A 17798-nucleotide genomic window follows, 5' to 3' on the forward strand; every position below is an offset into this window, starting at 1 on the left:
TCTTCTTAGGGCGACTTTCACTGAAACCCTCAGTGAAAACTAGACCTGTTATGGGTATGTTTTTTTAAATAGAAATCTATTCCCACTAAAGGTATGTTTTTATAGAAATCCTGTCCCGCTAGGGGTATATTTTCACTTAAAACTACTCTCGATAGTAGGGGGGGGGGGGTTACCTCCAGCAACCCCAGATCTAGCATGGGTACCAAGAAAATTGTTGAGAACCAGAACCCCCGGGCCTGTTAGCCATATAATACAGTGCCTTCCTTTTCATTAGCTTCCAAGTGCTCATAACCACCAAGTTGGTCTAGACTCTTTGCTTCAGCAGGTTTTTGTACATCAGATAACATAGGTGCATTGTGTAGGTTTTCCCCATCCTCAATAGTCTCTGGTAGCGCTCGGTTTCTAGTCTCTGGAAGCCAGAGACCTAACACGGCAGCTATTAGTGACATCACACCAAATATGCCCAAGGGAAGATAGTGACTGGTGTCCTCCTATGGATGGAAATAGAAATAACAGTAAATATTCACATGGCAGCTATTAGTGACATTGCACCAAATATGCCTCCTAGTATGGATACAAATAGAACAGCTTTATTTGCTCTATTCGCGGGAGGTTCACATGGAATATTATTTGGTATGCATGCTCGTCACGTGACATTGATAAAAGGGTCGAAATTTGATATGCAGGCGTTGACGATGTCTTCAGGAAAAGGGGTACTTTTTAACGGTAATCATCAATGTTTAGGTTGTAATTTCAACCCGTCTTCGATGTTAAAGGTCACTTTATTCACGGAGTGTTCATCATCTGATCTGGAGATGGTACTCAGGTACACAAGTAATAAACCAAAACAAAGAAAATGAATCGATGTAGTTCCAGTGTATTCTCTTTATTAGTACTCATATTAAGTGAGAAAATTTTCATTACAATGTTACACATTATGCCATTTAGGGGTCCGTTTTAGTGTCTTCTGCCATTAAAGGGGGTAAAATTTCTAATATCTTTCGCCAATATAAGGGGTAAAATTTGCTACCCCTTGAATTTGCCATTGGAGACGAATTTTGAGATGCTGTGACAAGCATGGGTACCATTTTCGTATGCGAGTGAAACCCCTGGGCTCTATTGCATTCACACACACAAACCTCCTCTGACAGTGAATGGAATTTGTCCAGCGTGACAAGGTGTCACCATAGCTGGAACGTATACACCGGGGGTGGGGCACATCAAAATTTTTGGTGGGTATGCTCCCCCGGAATTTTGAGGTGGTGGGTCTTTGGGAGCTGATGGCGTACCGGTAAAAGGGGTCTTTCGGAGCTGTGAACCGGGCTGTGAACAAGTAAAATGGGGTCTTTTGGAGCTGCGAAAAGTCAAAATCAAGGGTCTTTCTTGGCTTTTTGGTTGAAAATCGCCTGAAAAAACAAGAAATATGAGGAATTAGCAATTTTTGGGTCTTTTAGAGCTGAAATTATCAAAATCAAAGGCCTTTCGGAGCTGAATTTTGGTCAAATATCGGGGTCTTTCGGAGCTGCGAAACCCAAAAAGGGGGGTCTTTCCGGGGGAGCATATCCGTATGGTCATTTGTGTTGAGTGCCCCCCCCCCCCGGGCGTATACATAGCATCATAGTGCAGTTATACTGCACAGCAAACATGATTCGACCTTTGCAGTACTTAAACCTGGTTAACAGGAAACTATTCCAGCAAAATCAATCGATAAAGTCTAGTCTATCCTCAACATTGAATGGTGGATTGCACTTATACCCAAATATTCAAATATATTCAAATATGGCACTTGCCAATCAATAATCACCCACTTGAAATTCCCTGACTCGCTGCACTGACCAAAGCTATGGACAGATATGGGAGCTGTTTTTACTACGAACATTTGCAGATGCCCCACATACTCAGTTCTTAGCCTACATGTAATGTATACATTATTCTTGATTGACGAGTACAAAAAAATATCCATCAAGTGGTTTAGCTTTAATGCCCTTCGGAAGAGAGCGGTCTACAAGTGAGTGATAGTCACTAAATGTTGCAATCGATTTACACAGGGAATTTTGCAGGCCATGCAATTCTATTTCCTAGAATTTCAGAGAGTACAATAAATATTGGCCGGTTATTTTTCACACAGAGACGTTAACTAGGAAATGCCCTATACCTCTAACATACACTGTTTGTAGAGGTCACAACCTCAATGGTGAGAGCACTGTGTATTATGTATAGGAAAACGAACAGTAACTGTAAATTTTACACCTAAATAATTATTGAAGAGACCCAAAGATATCCCTACTATACATCCTTTAAAACACATTTTACCCCGAGAACCGCTTAAACCCAGTGACTGCACCACTTGAAAAAAATTGGTAGTGGTCACTGGGCTTTAGCACCTCCCCATGGACGTATAATAGAGCACGAAGTGCGATGGACTTGCAACTCCATTCGTCAATGTGAGGTCAGCGATCGTCACGCTTGCAACATGTGGACGTAGATGGCAGCAGCATTTTTCTTTAATTAGCACAAGTCTCCACAGCACTACGCATACTTTTTTACGTAGCTTTTAGTACTATCGTGGTGGCAGCAGCATTTTTCTTTACTTTTCCAATATGGTGCCGCCCTTGAATCAATTTGGTGCCTGTTGGCGACGCCATCGGACGCCATTTAAGGGCAGAGTAATACACAGGGAAAGCCGACGCTGTCGCCACCTTTTTGTGTTGCGCTAGTATACGAGTTGAAACGGCCTGATCTCCCTGGGTATAGCGTTTTTAATTAATTGCCATGGTCAAAAGGCCCTATCTAGTAGGGCCACCCTAAGAAAGAAAACACGCGAAGTTTATTCTACTTACAAGATATATGACGAATGGTGCCAATATACTGCCTACTCGTGCAAAGAAGGAGCAAGCACCAAATCCAACATTCCTGTGAAATATAAAATGAATTAAAACCGTAATTAGTCACAAGAAGTATGACAAATGGTGCCAATATACTGCCTACTCGTGCAAAGAAGGAGCAAGCACCAAATCCAACATTCCTAAATAATGAAATAAAATATTTTAAAGGTCCGTAATTAGTCTCTAGAGAATATTTATTTGTGTTTATGAAGATTTTTATGGCAATATTATCCTTGTGTCTGTTTCATCACCATTTTCAAAAATGGTTTCACATACAGAGCTATAGAGTTATAGTATTATGGTGATATATACCTGCAGATATCCAGGGGTGGAGGACGGGTGAGGCCAAAGTTTGAATTGCCAGCTTACTAAACTTACTATTACAAACTTTACAATGCAAGTGAATCGCACACAGTTTGCGATGTTGCCTTACAAGGGACCGTTCACAAACACTTGTTGGGGAGCCTGACGCAAAAAAATTTCATCGCAAAATTTTTTCGGAGTCCCCCCTTTCAGATCTCAAAATAGTCAGCCCCTCTTTTTTGGCACTATTTTGAAAATATGGGTCAACCCATAGAAAAGCATAAAACCTCAATTTTCCCGGGAAATTTTTTTCAGGCCCACCCCCTTGGGAGGATCAAAACTTTTAAGGGCTCCCATTTTGCATCAGGCCCCCCAAACAAGTGTTTGTGAACGGTCCCTAAATAAGATGACTTGAAAACGTCAACATGTTCAAAACGTTTATAATGCTATAACATAGCTTCATGTTTTTTATTCATAAGGGATTTGCTCGCGACCCCTTATGCAATGACCCTTAAGTTTTAGGGGTCGCGACCCACAGTTTGGGAACCGCTGCACTAATCTATTGCTCCATGGGCTCAAATAAACAATCATAGTGCAAAATTTGACCTCAAGTTGCAGAGTAGTATCCACATTTTTAAGTTCATTCAATGAATGTACAAATGTATTGGGGTTAAAGAACTGCCCCCTGATAGATGAGCATCCAACTTCCTGACCAAATCTGGTAAGCCAATACAGGGTGTTGTTCAAGTCAAATTTCACCTAATTTCCTGGGAAGGCACCTTGTTTGCTGCCGTAGTGCACCTTAGTAACCATTGGTTACTGCTCCAAGCCTGGGCTCATACACCTGTTCCGAATTTTGATATGCCATAGTCTATGCGTGCGATCATTTCGATCAGTGGTTCGTAACAAAGAAAGTGTGATCCAGTTGACCTAGCAACGGTCATATTCTAACGTGCACTACGACAGTGAATTCATCCTTGGAAGCATCGCTGTGAAGAATCATGGAAAATGTCTTACCTAATAACAGTAGGAAATATTTCTTTTGCATACAACCAGGCTATTCCAAAACATAGTGCATTGTGGGTAGGTGTTCATGTCTTACCTGATTACAGTAGGAAATATTTCTGTTGCATAGAACCAGGCGATTCCAAAACATAGTGCATTGTGGGTAGGTGTTCATGTCTTACCTGATTACAGTAGGAAATATTTCTGTTGCATACAACCAAGCTATTCCAAAACATAGTGCATTGTGGGTAGGTATTCATGTCTTACCTGATTACTGTAGGAAATATTTCTGTTGCATACAACCAAGCTATTCCTAAACATATTGCATTATGGGTAGGTATTCATGTCTTACCTGATTACAGTAGGAAATATTTCTGTTGCATACAACCAAGCTATTCCTAAACATATTGCATTATGGGTAGGTATTCATGTCTTACCTGATTACAGTAGGAAATATTTCTGTTGCATACAACCAAGCTATTCCAAAACATATTGCATTGTGGGTAGGTATTCATGTCTTACCTGATTACAGTAGGAAATATTTCTGTTGCATACAACCAAGCTATTCCAAAACATATTGCATTGTGGGTAGGTATTCATGTCTTACCTGATTACAGTAGGAAATATTTCTGTTGCATACAACCAAGCTATTCCTAAACATATTGCATTGTGGGTAGGTATTCATGTCTTACCTGATTACTGTAGGAAATATTTCTGTTGCATACAACCAAGCTATTCCAAAACATATTGCATTATGGGTAGGTATTCATGTCTTACCTGATTACAGTAGGAAATATTTCTGTTGCATACAACCAGGCTATTCCAAAACATATTGCATTGTGGGTAGGTATTCATGTCTTACCTGATTACAGTAGGAAATATTTCTGTTGCATACAACCAAGCTATTCCAAAACATATTGCATTGTGGGTAGGTATTCATGTCTTACCTGATTACTGTAGGAAATATTTCTGTTGCATACAACCAAGCTATTCCAAAACATAGTGCATTATGGGTAGGTGTTCATATCTTACCTGATTACAGTAGGAAATATTTCTGTTGCATACAACCAAACTATTCCAAAACATATTGCATTGTGGGTAGGTATTCATGTCTTACCTGATTACTGTAGGAAATATTTCTGTTGCATACAACCCAAGCTATTCCAAAACATAGTGCATTATGGGTAGGTATTCATGTCTTACCTGATTACTGTAGGAAATATTTCTGTTGCATAAAACCAAGCTATTCCAAAACATATTGCATTGTGGGTAGGTATTCATGTCTTACCTGATTACAGTAGGAAATATTTCTGTTGCATACAACCAAGCTATTCCAAAACATATTGCATTGTGGGTAGGTATTCATGTCTTACCTGATTACTGTAGGAAATATTTCTGTTGCATACAACCAGGCTATTCCTAAACATATTGCATTATGGGTAGGTATTCATGTCTTACCTGATTACAGTAGGAAATATTTCTGTTGCATACAACCAAACTATTCCAAAACATATTGCATTGTGGGTAGGTATTCATGTCTTACCTGATTACAGTAGGAAATATTTCTGTTGCATACAACCAAGCTATTCCAAAACATATTGCATTGTGGGTAGGTATTCATGTCTTACCTGATTACAGTAGGAAATATTTCTGTTGCATACAACCAAGCTATTCCAAAACATAGTGCATTGTGGGTAGGTGTTCATGTCTTACCTGATTACAGTAGGAAATATTTCTGTTGCATACAACCAAGCTAAAACATAGTGCATTGTGGGTAGGTATTCATGTCTTACCTGATTACAGTAGGAAATATTTCTGTTGCATACAACCAAGCTATTCCAAAACATATTGCATTGTGGGTAGGTATTCATGTCTTACCTGATTACAGTAGGAAATATTTCTGTTGCATACAACCAAGCTATTCCTAAACATAGTGCATTGTGGGTAGGTATTCATGTCTTACCTGATTACAGTAGGAAATATTTCTGTTGCATACAACCAAGCTATTCCAAAACATAGTGCATTATGGGTAGGTATTCATGTCTTACCTGATTACAGTAGGAAATATTTCTGTTGCATACAACCAAGCTATTCCAAAACATAGTGCATTGTGGGTAGGTATTCATGTCTTACCTGATTACAGTAGGAAATATTTCTGTTGCATACAACCAAGCTATTCCAAAACATAGTGCATTGTGGGTAGGTATTCATGTCTTACCTGATTACAGTAGGAAATATTTCTGTTGCATACAACCAAGCTATTCCAAAACATATTGCATTGTGGGTAGGTATTCATGTCTTACCTGATTACAGTAGGAAATATTTCTGTTGCATACAACCAAGCTATTCCAAAACATATTGCATTATGGGTAGGTATTCATGTCTTACCTGATTACAGTAGGAAATATTTCTGTTGCATACAACCAGGCGATTCCAAAGCTACTACTAATACAAAATTTCCCAATAGCAGCAGTAGCAATAATGGCCATAGAGAGGTCTGTTCCTGATGCTGGAATTTAAAAAGTTGCAGAATATTTGTTATTAGATTATAGGCCTATAGTTTGATAATAATTAATTTTTAGATTTTTTCAAATAAGAAATAATTATGGCTCACCAGCAAAATGAAACAAATCAACTTTTATAGCATAGTCATGATAGTGGTCACCACACCCATGCCCATCAATGGCACAACTATAACCTTATATTTCAATAATATCATAATCTTGTAATCAGAATACTAGGCCTAGTATAAATAAGCCAACATACAAAGGGCCCTTCAGGCCCTCATAAATTTTAACAGGTCTAGCTCAATTGCAATATTGACATATGTGACTCCTCGCCACAACTGAGCCCGGATGTCGCCAATCATCATTTTTGAGATATTCAACCAAAATATTCTGCTTGAAATTAGCTTTAAAATGATGTATATCATGTCTATAGTACTTGACATTTAAGTAGTGAAAAATCAATAAAACAGTCAATAAATCCTTTCTTTCCTATTGTTTATTGTTAAGTTCGATGGAGCATATCTCAATAGTGGCACTGGCGACATCCGGGCTCAGTTGTGGCGAGGAGTCACATATGAGGTTTTAACGTTATACTGGTCCACATTTTGTGACACTTTCAAAGACTTCAAAAAATCACAGACCATCAGTATGTGCTTACAAGGCCCAGCAGCACTGCAATGCCCAGAATGCATTGCAACTTGATGCATCACCTCATCAAATGCCCATTACTTTGTTCATGCATCCCTTTGTTTTCATTTTTTGAATAGACCAGCTCAACATGGATAGATAATCATAAAATATTGTGCAATATCTTGATGTGTGAAGTATACACTTCGTCACTATCGACCCATGTTGTTCTAAATTTAAACCACAAATCAGTACAGAAAATTGAAATCGATGAAATGCATTGTTAAAAGCGCTCTGTGGCCCAAGGGGCCATTTCTAACATTGCTAGTAATTCAGTATCGAAGTTACGTAATGTTACTATGTCAACGGGATCACGCGCTAGAGTAATGAACCACGATCGCATATGGAAAACTTTGGTGCATCTGCTCACGCCACTTTCAAAATGTCTTTTTAACACAGGAAATTCTAGTAAAATGTCGACTTTTCTACCTATCTTCAACCACTACAGGAAAACGAAAAATGTTTTTAAATATCTTCGCTCGGTATTAAAAACTTTGATATATCTACTTTCAAATAATATAAATTATAAATGCATTGAGTTTTGGGAAAAGGTGGCACTTTTTACTTAGAAAGTTGTACGTTTTTCAATTTTAATGGGAAATGAGACATTTTCTTTCTTTTTCAAGTTTTTTGAGCAAATTATTTGATAAATAATTTCATAACATTTCACTGGAACATGCTAACATTTTTCTTCGCATTGCAATAAACACTTGAGAGAGTTATCTTTCTGATGATATAAAATTCATGTTTATTAGTGGATAGCAAAAGGTGGCACTTTTTGATCCAAAATAATAATAAATATCACCAAAACTCATATTTTCGATGTGCACAGGGATTCCAAACAATGGAAATCAATCAACCATAACGAGTGAACAATGGGGAGCACAATGGGTTTTTCTATGCTTGCCTAATACAAGGTTGTGCAGTAAAAAAAATGTTGCTCTTCATGCTACCACTTTTATGCTCATATTGTGGCCAAACTTTTTCATATGAATGATCACCACATAAAGTATATGGCACTCGAAGGCATACCAAAGTAGCGTGATCCGGTAACCAAGAGAATTACGTAACCACTTCGATGCTGAATAGGACCATACGGTCAACGGAAGAAGGAATCAGAAAAATTCACTCATATTAAAGCCATATTATAACATTTACTGAGGAGAACACCCTCAATAGTTTGTCAAAATTCTGTTTTTTACATGATTATATTGTACTTTATTAAACTAACACACCCTGAAAAAAATCAAGACTATAGGTGCTGTAGTTTTGTCAAAATCCGAGATTTTGAATAAAACGCCGGAACCATCGTTTTATTATTACCATGGAAATATCAGTTGAACGCGTACACGATATTCACAACAAAGTACGTGCATTGCGTGCGGGACGGATATACACATCAAAGGATAGTACCGTGACACAACCGACAGAGTGATACACATTGGCGACATCGGCGCTGGTAGTAAATTCCAATTTTCTTTCTTTGCTCAGTTGTTTGGCTCAAAATTAAAAGGGGACATATCTGATAATAAAAGCTAACATTTTATGGCAAAGAAATACTTATCTATTTTGAATGAAAATGTTATAATATGGCTTTAAGTCTTATATCGATAAACTCATTCACCCAGTGCATGAGTGCAGTAAAAAATCACAGCATACCCTGTAGAGCAGTCACTGCCTATCTATTTCATTCCAAACAATGCCAAAAGAAGCCCCATCTCCATATTAACATAACAATACTTGCTCCAGTTATAGACTTTTTGTTTCCCCAAATTAATTCAATTTATTTAATCTTCCTTGAATCCTGGTGAAACTTCATCTTTTTCACAATTTTTCCAATCCAAACACATTCTTCCCCAAATGGATAAACAATAACGGAATAATGGACACCCCCGCGCTTTACCTCTAGTTTGAACCAGTTTAGCAGTAGCGTAAGCGTAGCTAGGAGGGAAATTAAAGGGATGCTAACCGAATAATCCTAATTGAGATTTTTTTCACAAAAGTCACTGTTCAATACAGTATGATTACATTGACTGAGATGAAGAAAGTTTACTTTGATCCGCTGGTGATACCACTTGAAGCCCCAGAAGACCATATTGCTTCCAAACGAAACACAATTGAGACACATGATATAGCTTCATATAATATATATAATGAAAATTAACACCGGCCTGTCCATCAGTGACGACGGGGTTGTCTTCCACCATTTGAGTTGAGTTTCAACACCAAATCTGATATGATAATACTGGGTGTTGTTATAATAACACTTGTTGTTGTGATGATACTTGTTGTGATAACAGCAAGTTGTCATCCTTGGCATTGTCTTTTTAAAGACATTTCTTGTTTCGGTTCTAGCTTGTTCCCCAAATCCGAGGTAGTTGAGTTTTCTCATCATCATCAAGATCATAAATCATTTTATAATGAAGTGGAAGATTCCCAAATCGGTATTTTTTGGTGAATCGAAGGTACACCCTATGTTACTTGCTTACTTATCTATTGACCACCCTTGTGGTTTTAAACATGGACATAGGCATATCTCAAAAAGCTGCAAGGTATGACCCACAAGAAAAAAGTAAGAAATACAATAAAAACACCTGGGATATCGTTTTAATAGCCGGTACCTGGCAAATGAATGTAACTAGTACTCAGGCTTGTCATATTTTGCCATATACAATAATTACTATAATTTTGATCAGAAACAACATGCAAATAAGTTGGCGCAAACATTAACACAAAAGTGAATATTTCGGGCCAGCAATTTATGGGCCGCCTCCATCCTGACATTTGTTTAGTTAAGGTGGTACACCCTTGATACATTTATGACTATTTTTGCATTTTTCACAAAAAATAATAACACACTGGTAACAAAAGTTATGTAGGCTATATTATAGGGGCAAGGAATCCAGCTACTACACTGGAATGTCAGTGATTCAAGACAAACGGTACGTTGTTTATGATAAGAAATAAGGTACCACTAGGATGTACCTCGTTTCCTATCATATATACTGAACCGCTTTTCTTGAGACACTGACATTTCAGTGTAGTAATTGGATTCCTTGCCCCAATAATATACATAACTTTTGTTACCAGTGTGTTATTATTTTTTGAGAAAAATGCAAAAATAATCACAAATTACAGGGTGTAGTACCCCTTAAGGTGGTACACTTTTGAAAAATTTGTGACTATTTTTGCATTTTTCTCAAAAAATAATAACACACTGGTAACAAAAGTTATGCATATTATAGGGGCAGAGAATCCAGTTACTAATTCTGGAATTTCAGACACTGGACTATAGACAAGCGGTACTCATTTCTTAACATATATAATGAACCACTTCTCTTGAATCACTGAAATTTCAGTGAAGTAATTGAATTCCTTGCCCCTATAATATACATAACTTTTGTTACCAGTATGTAGTTATTTTTTGAGACAAATGCAGGTGTTTTTATGTTTCCGAACTACTTTCGGGCTCTGTTGCTCGGTTGCTCTGTAGCTTTAGTATACTATCCAGAGAGGTGCCTCGCTTGCTAAGTCTATGAGGGCCACAAACTATGGCTAGTAGTAGAAAGCAGCCATATATTGAACATTTGAAAAGATTTTACCTGTTTCATCTGGAAGGCAAGCTGTAATTATGCAAGAAATGCCAGCACCGATGATGAATACAAACCTGTTTCATCTGGAAGACAAGCTCCCAGCAAACACAAAAACGTTTTAAAAACGTTTTAAATAGGTTATATTTTGGCTTTTGGTTTAGGTAAATACGTTTTAATAACATTAAAATGTCGGGTTATATAAAGGTCATGATAACGTTTTAAAACGTTTTATATGAAAACAAACTACAACAATATTTTTAATGTTTTCAACAAATGTTATTGTAAACTATTTCTGTAAACATTTTTGCCAATTTTTTTGTCAATACTTAAATAACATTATGTTAAAATATTTGAACCCAGCAAACACAGAAATGTTCTTAAAATGTTTTTTTCAAAACATTTTAATAACATTTAAATGTCGGGTTATATAAAGGTCATGAAACCGTTTTTAAAACGTTATTGCAAATATTTTGGGCAAACATTTTTCGCAAAATATGTTTTCAACCCCAAAATAACATTCTGTTTAGAATGTTTTGTATCAAGTTTTCAAGAATGTTTTTGGAATGTTATTAAAACGTTTTTATACCCTTTATATAACCCGACATTTAAACATTTTCTGTAAAACATTTTTGTTTGCTGAGCAGTAGATTATCAAAAATATGTTTTTTAAGGTTATGAAATCGTTTTATACTCTTAATATACCCTTTATATAACCCGACATTTAAACGTTTTCTGACAACCTTTTATAACCTTTTGCGAATGATGTCGAAAACGTTTTGTGTTTGCTGGGCTGTAATTATACAAGAAATGCCAGCACCAATGATGAATACAAACCTGTTTCATCTGGAAGACAAGCTGTAATTATGCAAGAAATGCCAGCACCGATGATGAATACAAACCTGTTTCATCTGGAAGACAAGCTGTAATTATACAAGAAATGCCAGCACCGATGATGAATACAAACCTGTTTCATCTGGAAGACAAGCTGTAATTATACAAGAAATGTCAGCACTGATGATGAATACAAACCTGTTTCATCTGGAAGACAAGCTGTAATTATGCAAGAAGTGCCAGCACCGATAATGAATACAAACCTGTTTCATCTGGAAGACAAGCTGTAATTATGCAAGAAATGCCAGCACCGATGATGAATACAAAGCTGTTTCATCTGGAAGACAAGCTGTAATTATGCAAGAAATGCCAGCAGCGATGATGAATACAAATCTGTTTCATCTGGAAGACAAGCTGTAATTATGCAAGAAATGCCAGCAGCGATGATGAATACAAACCTGTTTCATCTGGAAGACAAGCTGTAATTATGCAAGAAATGCCAGCACCGATGATGAATACAAACCTGTTTCATCTGGAAGACAAGCTGTAATTATGCAAGAAGTGCCAGCACCGATAATGAATACAAACCTGTTTCATCTGGAATACAAGCTGTAATTATGCAAGAAATGCCAGCACCGATGATGAATACAAACATTGGCAGTCGTCTTCCCCACCTGGAATTGCGGAGGGAAGAGATAAGAAGAGATTATATTTCAATTCAATTCAATTCATTTCAATTCAATTCAATTCGGCGTTATTTAAAAATTTAAAATAAAGATATTAAAATTAATTTAAAAATGTATTAAAATTCACATATCGGTCAAATGCCAAGTTGTGCAGAAAAGAATTATCCATCTATTGATTACTTTATTAGGTAACTTACGTTTAGTGTCTTTAAAGATATTGCTTTTGTTTTAAGTGTATGGATACTTTTTGTGTGCAGTATCTTACAATGAAGTTGTAAATGGTAATATTTTTTGGCAAACATTTTGGCAAATTATTTTGTCAACACTTGAATAACATTATGTTAGAATATTTTGCAGCAAGTTTTCAAAAACGTTTTTGAATGTTATTAAAACGATTAACAACCTTTACATACCCTTTATATAACCGATATTTGAACCTACTGTATTCTCTGAAATATCACTTCCGGGTAACGATGTTTGCTGGGTTAGTACTTACCACATCATGATAAAGAGAATTATAAGAAAAGCTGGAATTTCTACCAAACCAAGCAGAAAGAAATTAAAGTATTTGTTTCCTGCTAATTTAGCGCTATAGAGTGACAATCCAAAGTAGACCACACTGTTTACAACCCTGTGTGCAAGAAAAATAAGCAGAATGCTAATTTAGCGCTATAGAGTGACCCTCCTAAGTAGACTACACTGTTTACAACCCTGCATGCAAGAAAAATAATTACAAAATTTGGCAAATATACATTTTGTTAACTGGACTTTGCTTTCTCATTTGACACCCTGTTCGTGAAAATCGAGCAGGAATTGATCAAGATATGCACCTCCAACCCCTCAAACCCCAAATTTTCAACGATTTTCAATGAAAATACATTGTTGTATTGCAGATTTCACCAAATAATGTCTCTAAACGCTTTCCGTCCCGATGCAGTGTTTTTGCATTTCGGTAAAAGTTGACCAACATTAAATCAATATCAAAAATCAAAAAGAAATTGGCAGATTTTGTGAAAAATTTGTGCCAGGTATTAAATGTAGGCTTGAATCCAAGCATCTGCCAAGATTTAAAAAGACTCAGTACTTTTATTCAGATTTTAAATGCATTTCTCAAGACGCCAGTTTCTAGGTAATATTACAAGTGGCGCTATTCTGAAAATTAGGTGAACAAACTTGATAATCTTCGCGGTCCAGTAGTTCGAAAATTCAATGGTCAACAATATATATCTTTTTGTTTGTTTACTTGCTTATTTGTTTATCTTTCAGGAAAATATTACTTCGAAAAATTGAGTCGCTTCGTAAGGTAGGTAGAGCCATTTGAATAGAGCCTATTTTGTACACAAAGTATAGGGAAATTTATTAGTATTGTGATACCTGCACACAAACATCACAGGCTAATCAATAAAGCACACAATGTAACAGGCACAGTTGAATCGATAAATTGCAACTTTTGATTTTGGGGTTTGAGGGTTTAGAGGCGTATATATCTTGGTCAATTCTTGATCGATTTTCATGAACAGGATGTCAAATGAGAAAGCAAAGTTCAATTAACAAAATGTATATTTCAGAATAATCCAAAATTATCAGGTTGTTGAACAGCAAGGATGAATATAACTGACGAGTTTCTTTTTGTGCCTGGTGTAGAATACATTGTAATGCATAACAACACTCATATTGCGCCATTCCAACAAGATCAAAAATAGTATGTGGGGTTTCTTTCATTTTACCTACTTACGCTCGTATTTGAGCGTTCTAAAAATAATATGAAACAAACATGGAAAACAATCAATAATATCATTGGCCGTGGTAAAACAAGACAAGCTCAAAAGAAATTTAGAAGTGACAACGGCAATACTATTACCAATCCCCATGATATTTCCAACCTTTTTAACGATTTCTTTGTACATGTAGGTCCTAATCTAGCATCACAAATTCACAAATCAGGTAAAGATTATTTTGATTACCTAAAAAATCCAGCATCTAGCAGTATGTATATGAAGCCAGTTGTTGAAATGGAAATCATTAAAATTATTGATAAATTTAATCAAAATAAAAGTGCAGGTCATGATAATATTGGAAATTTTATTATAAAAAGAGTTGCAAAGGAAATTGTTCAGCCGCTTGCCTCAATCTTTAATCTCTCCATTTCAACCGGTGTTGTGCCACAAAAAGTAAAAATAGCAAAGGTAATACCAATCTATAAAAAAGAAGATTCTGAAGTATTTTCTAATTATCGCCCAATTTCGGTACTACCTTGTTTTTCGAAGATACTTGAAAGACTAGATAGTAATAAAATACTAAATGATAAGCAGTTTGGTTTTCGAAACAACCATTCTACATACATGGCCATAACTCAACTAGTTGACAAAGTTAACTATGCCGTTGAAAGAAACGAAACCACAATTGGAATTTTCTTAGACCTTTCCAAAGCCTTTGACACCATCGACCATAACATATTAATTCATAAATTGGAACACTATGGTTTTCGTGGTATCGTACTTCAGTGGTTCACTAATTATTTAAGCAACAGAAAACAATATGTACATTACAACTCTTGTGAATCAGAACTTAAAGATATTATTTGTGGTGTACCTCAAGGTTCTATACTGGGTCCCTTATTATTCATTCTCTATGTAAACGATATTATCAACACATCAGATGTATTAGACTTTATATTATTCGCAGATGACACTACTATTCTGTACTCACATAAAGATATTGAAAGTAAATATCAATTAATTAATAATGAATTGAAAGAAATTAGTAATTGGTTCAAGTCGAACAAACTATCGGTAAATGCAAGTAAAACAAATTACATGGTTTTGGGTACACCACATATGACATCAAAAATAAACTCAACTGTGTGTGATGTATCTCCTGAGATCATTTTAGATGAGTCAGTTCTGGAACGGGTTACTAATACAAAATTCCTGGGTGTGATTATTGATGAATGTTTGACGTGGAAATACCATATAAACTGTATAGCAAAAACCATCTCGCGAAATATTGGAGTTATGAACAAACTTAAATTTTATGTACCTGATCGTATCCTGTATTCTCTATATTGTACTCTTGTTTTACCTTATTTAAATTACGGAATATTGATTTGGGGTGATACGTGTAAAACATACTTGGATAAAATTATGAAATTACAGAAATGGGCTGTGAGGACAATAGCAAATAGTCATTATAGAAGCCACACTGCTCCCTTATTTGCCAAATACAATATTTTAACTCTTGCAGACACCTACAAACTTGAATTGGGGGTATTTATGTACAAGTACAGTAATAATGAATTACCGGGCGTATTTGATGGCTTCTTTACACTACGTTCCAATATTCATAATTACCAAACGAGAAACGCAGATAAATTCAACTTAATGAAGAACAACAAAACATTTACTGACCATGCCATTCGTACTGCTGGTCCAATATTATGGAATTCATTGCCAAATTCAATAAAAACGGCAAATTCATTGAAACATTTCCGTAAGATATATAAACGTGACTTGATCTCAAAATATGATTAATTCTTGAGCATTGTGTTTCTCGTTTGTTTGTTATGCTTTGTTTTGTTTTTACTTTTTTGATGGTAACATTTCTTTGTTAAGGGGTGACTTCCTCTGGCCTTACTGGCCTTCTGGTCATCCCCTCCATAATTCGTTTGTTTGATATTGCCTTTGTTTTTTAAAATATATACTTGGGTGATTTCATGTGAATTATGGGAAAATAAAATATCTTGTATCTTGTATCTTGTACGACCTATAATGGACAGAAAACCTTCCTGAGAGTCATTACAAATATTATTTCATAATTTGTAGTGAAATATAACAAATTTTAAATTTCACCTAAATCATATGGCTTTACTGAAACAAAAAGTATCAATTTAATGTCAGGGAATCAAGTGAATTAGTTTTGACTTACCACACAAAGGACATAATGCAAGAATGTTGGCGTATTTTAGGAGTGCGAAATAAATCCAACACACTGTACTTGGTTGAATCCATGTTATCACCAACATCTGATGGGAAGAAAATGAGTTCAAAATGAATAAGACCATATATCACATGAATATCAAATGAAAATTAATTATTATAAAAAGATTTCAACTATTTAATCACAAATCGCCAGGTGAGTGCAATTGTCATTTTGCAGTTTTTTGTGTTTCAATCTGTTTACGTATTCATTGCTTTTTAACTTTTTAATAATGTAAGAATCTACCAATCTACCTTTTTCATCTATCTGGTCTTGTATAATCTGGTGAAAGCATCTCATCACATCCTAACCAGGCACCCCCCTGCCCCCGGCCTCTGATTAGACAAAATCTCTACCAATCTACCTTTTTTATCTATCTTGTCTTGTATATCTGGTGTAAGCATCTCATCTCATCTCATCCTAACCAGACACCCCTGTCCCCGGCCTCTGATTATACACAACATCTCTACCAATCTACCTTTTTCATCTATCTTGTCTTGTATATCTGGTGTAAGTATCTCATCTCATCCTATAACCAGGCACCCCTGCCCCTGGCCTCTGATTAGACAAAATCTCTACCAATCTACCCTTTTCATCTATCTTGTCTTGTATATCTGGTGTAAGTATCTCATCTCATCCTAACCAGACACCCCTGCCCCTGGCCTCTGATTAGACAAAATCTCTACCAATCTACCCTTTTCATCTATCTTGTCTTGTATATCTGGTGTAAGCATCTCATCTCATCCTAACCAGGCACCGCCTGCTCCTGGCCTCTGATTAGACAAAATATCTACCAATCTACCTTTTTCATCTATCTTGTCTTGTATATCTGGTGTAAGCATCTCATCTCATCCTAACCAGGCACCCCTGCCCCTGGCCTCTGATTAGACAAAATCTCTACCAATCTACCTTTTTAATCTATCTTGTCTTGTATATCTGGTGTAAGCATCTCATCTCATCCTAACCAGGCACCGCCTGCTCCTGGCCTCTGATTAGACAAAATTTCTACCAATCTACCTTTTTCATCTATCTTGTCTTGTATATCTGGTGTAAGCATCTCATCTCATCCTAACCAGGCACCCCCTGCCCCTGGCCTCTTATTAGACAAAATCTCTACCAATCTACCCTTTTCATCTATCTTGTCTTGTATATCTGGTGTAAGCATCTCATCTCATCCTAACCAGGGACCCCTGTCCCTGGCCTCTTATTAGACAAAATCTCTACCAATCTACCCTTTTCATCTATCTTGTCTTGTATATCTGGTGTAAGTATCTCATCTCATCCTAACCAGGCACCCCTGCCCCTGGCCCCTGATTTGACAAAATA

At 36.3% G+C, this 17798-nt stretch overlaps 1 protein-coding gene across 1 annotated transcript; it reads right to left on the minus strand.

Moving 5' to 3' along the window:
• Window positions 1–239: 239 nt before the first annotated feature.
• On the minus strand, window positions 240–17206 carry LOC140156569 (organic cation transporter protein-like). The gene is made up of 7 exons (XM_072179509.1): window positions 17116–17206; window positions 16422–16518; window positions 12994–13128; window positions 12400–12485; window positions 6582–6702; window positions 2953–3025; window positions 240–491 (listed from the first exon to the last, which is right to left on the minus strand). Exons 1-7 carry the CDS (start codon window positions 17204–17206, stop codon window positions 240–242), a joined length of 855 nt encoding a protein of 284 aa, XP_072035610.1.
• Between the last annotated feature and the right edge of the window lie 592 nt (window positions 17207–17798).

Source organism: Amphiura filiformis, chromosome 7 (genome assembly GCF_039555335.1).
Source record: "Amphiura filiformis chromosome 7, Afil_fr2py, whole genome shotgun sequence".
NCBI lineage: Eukaryota > Metazoa > Echinodermata > Ophiuroidea > Amphilepidida > Amphiuridae > Amphiura > Amphiura filiformis.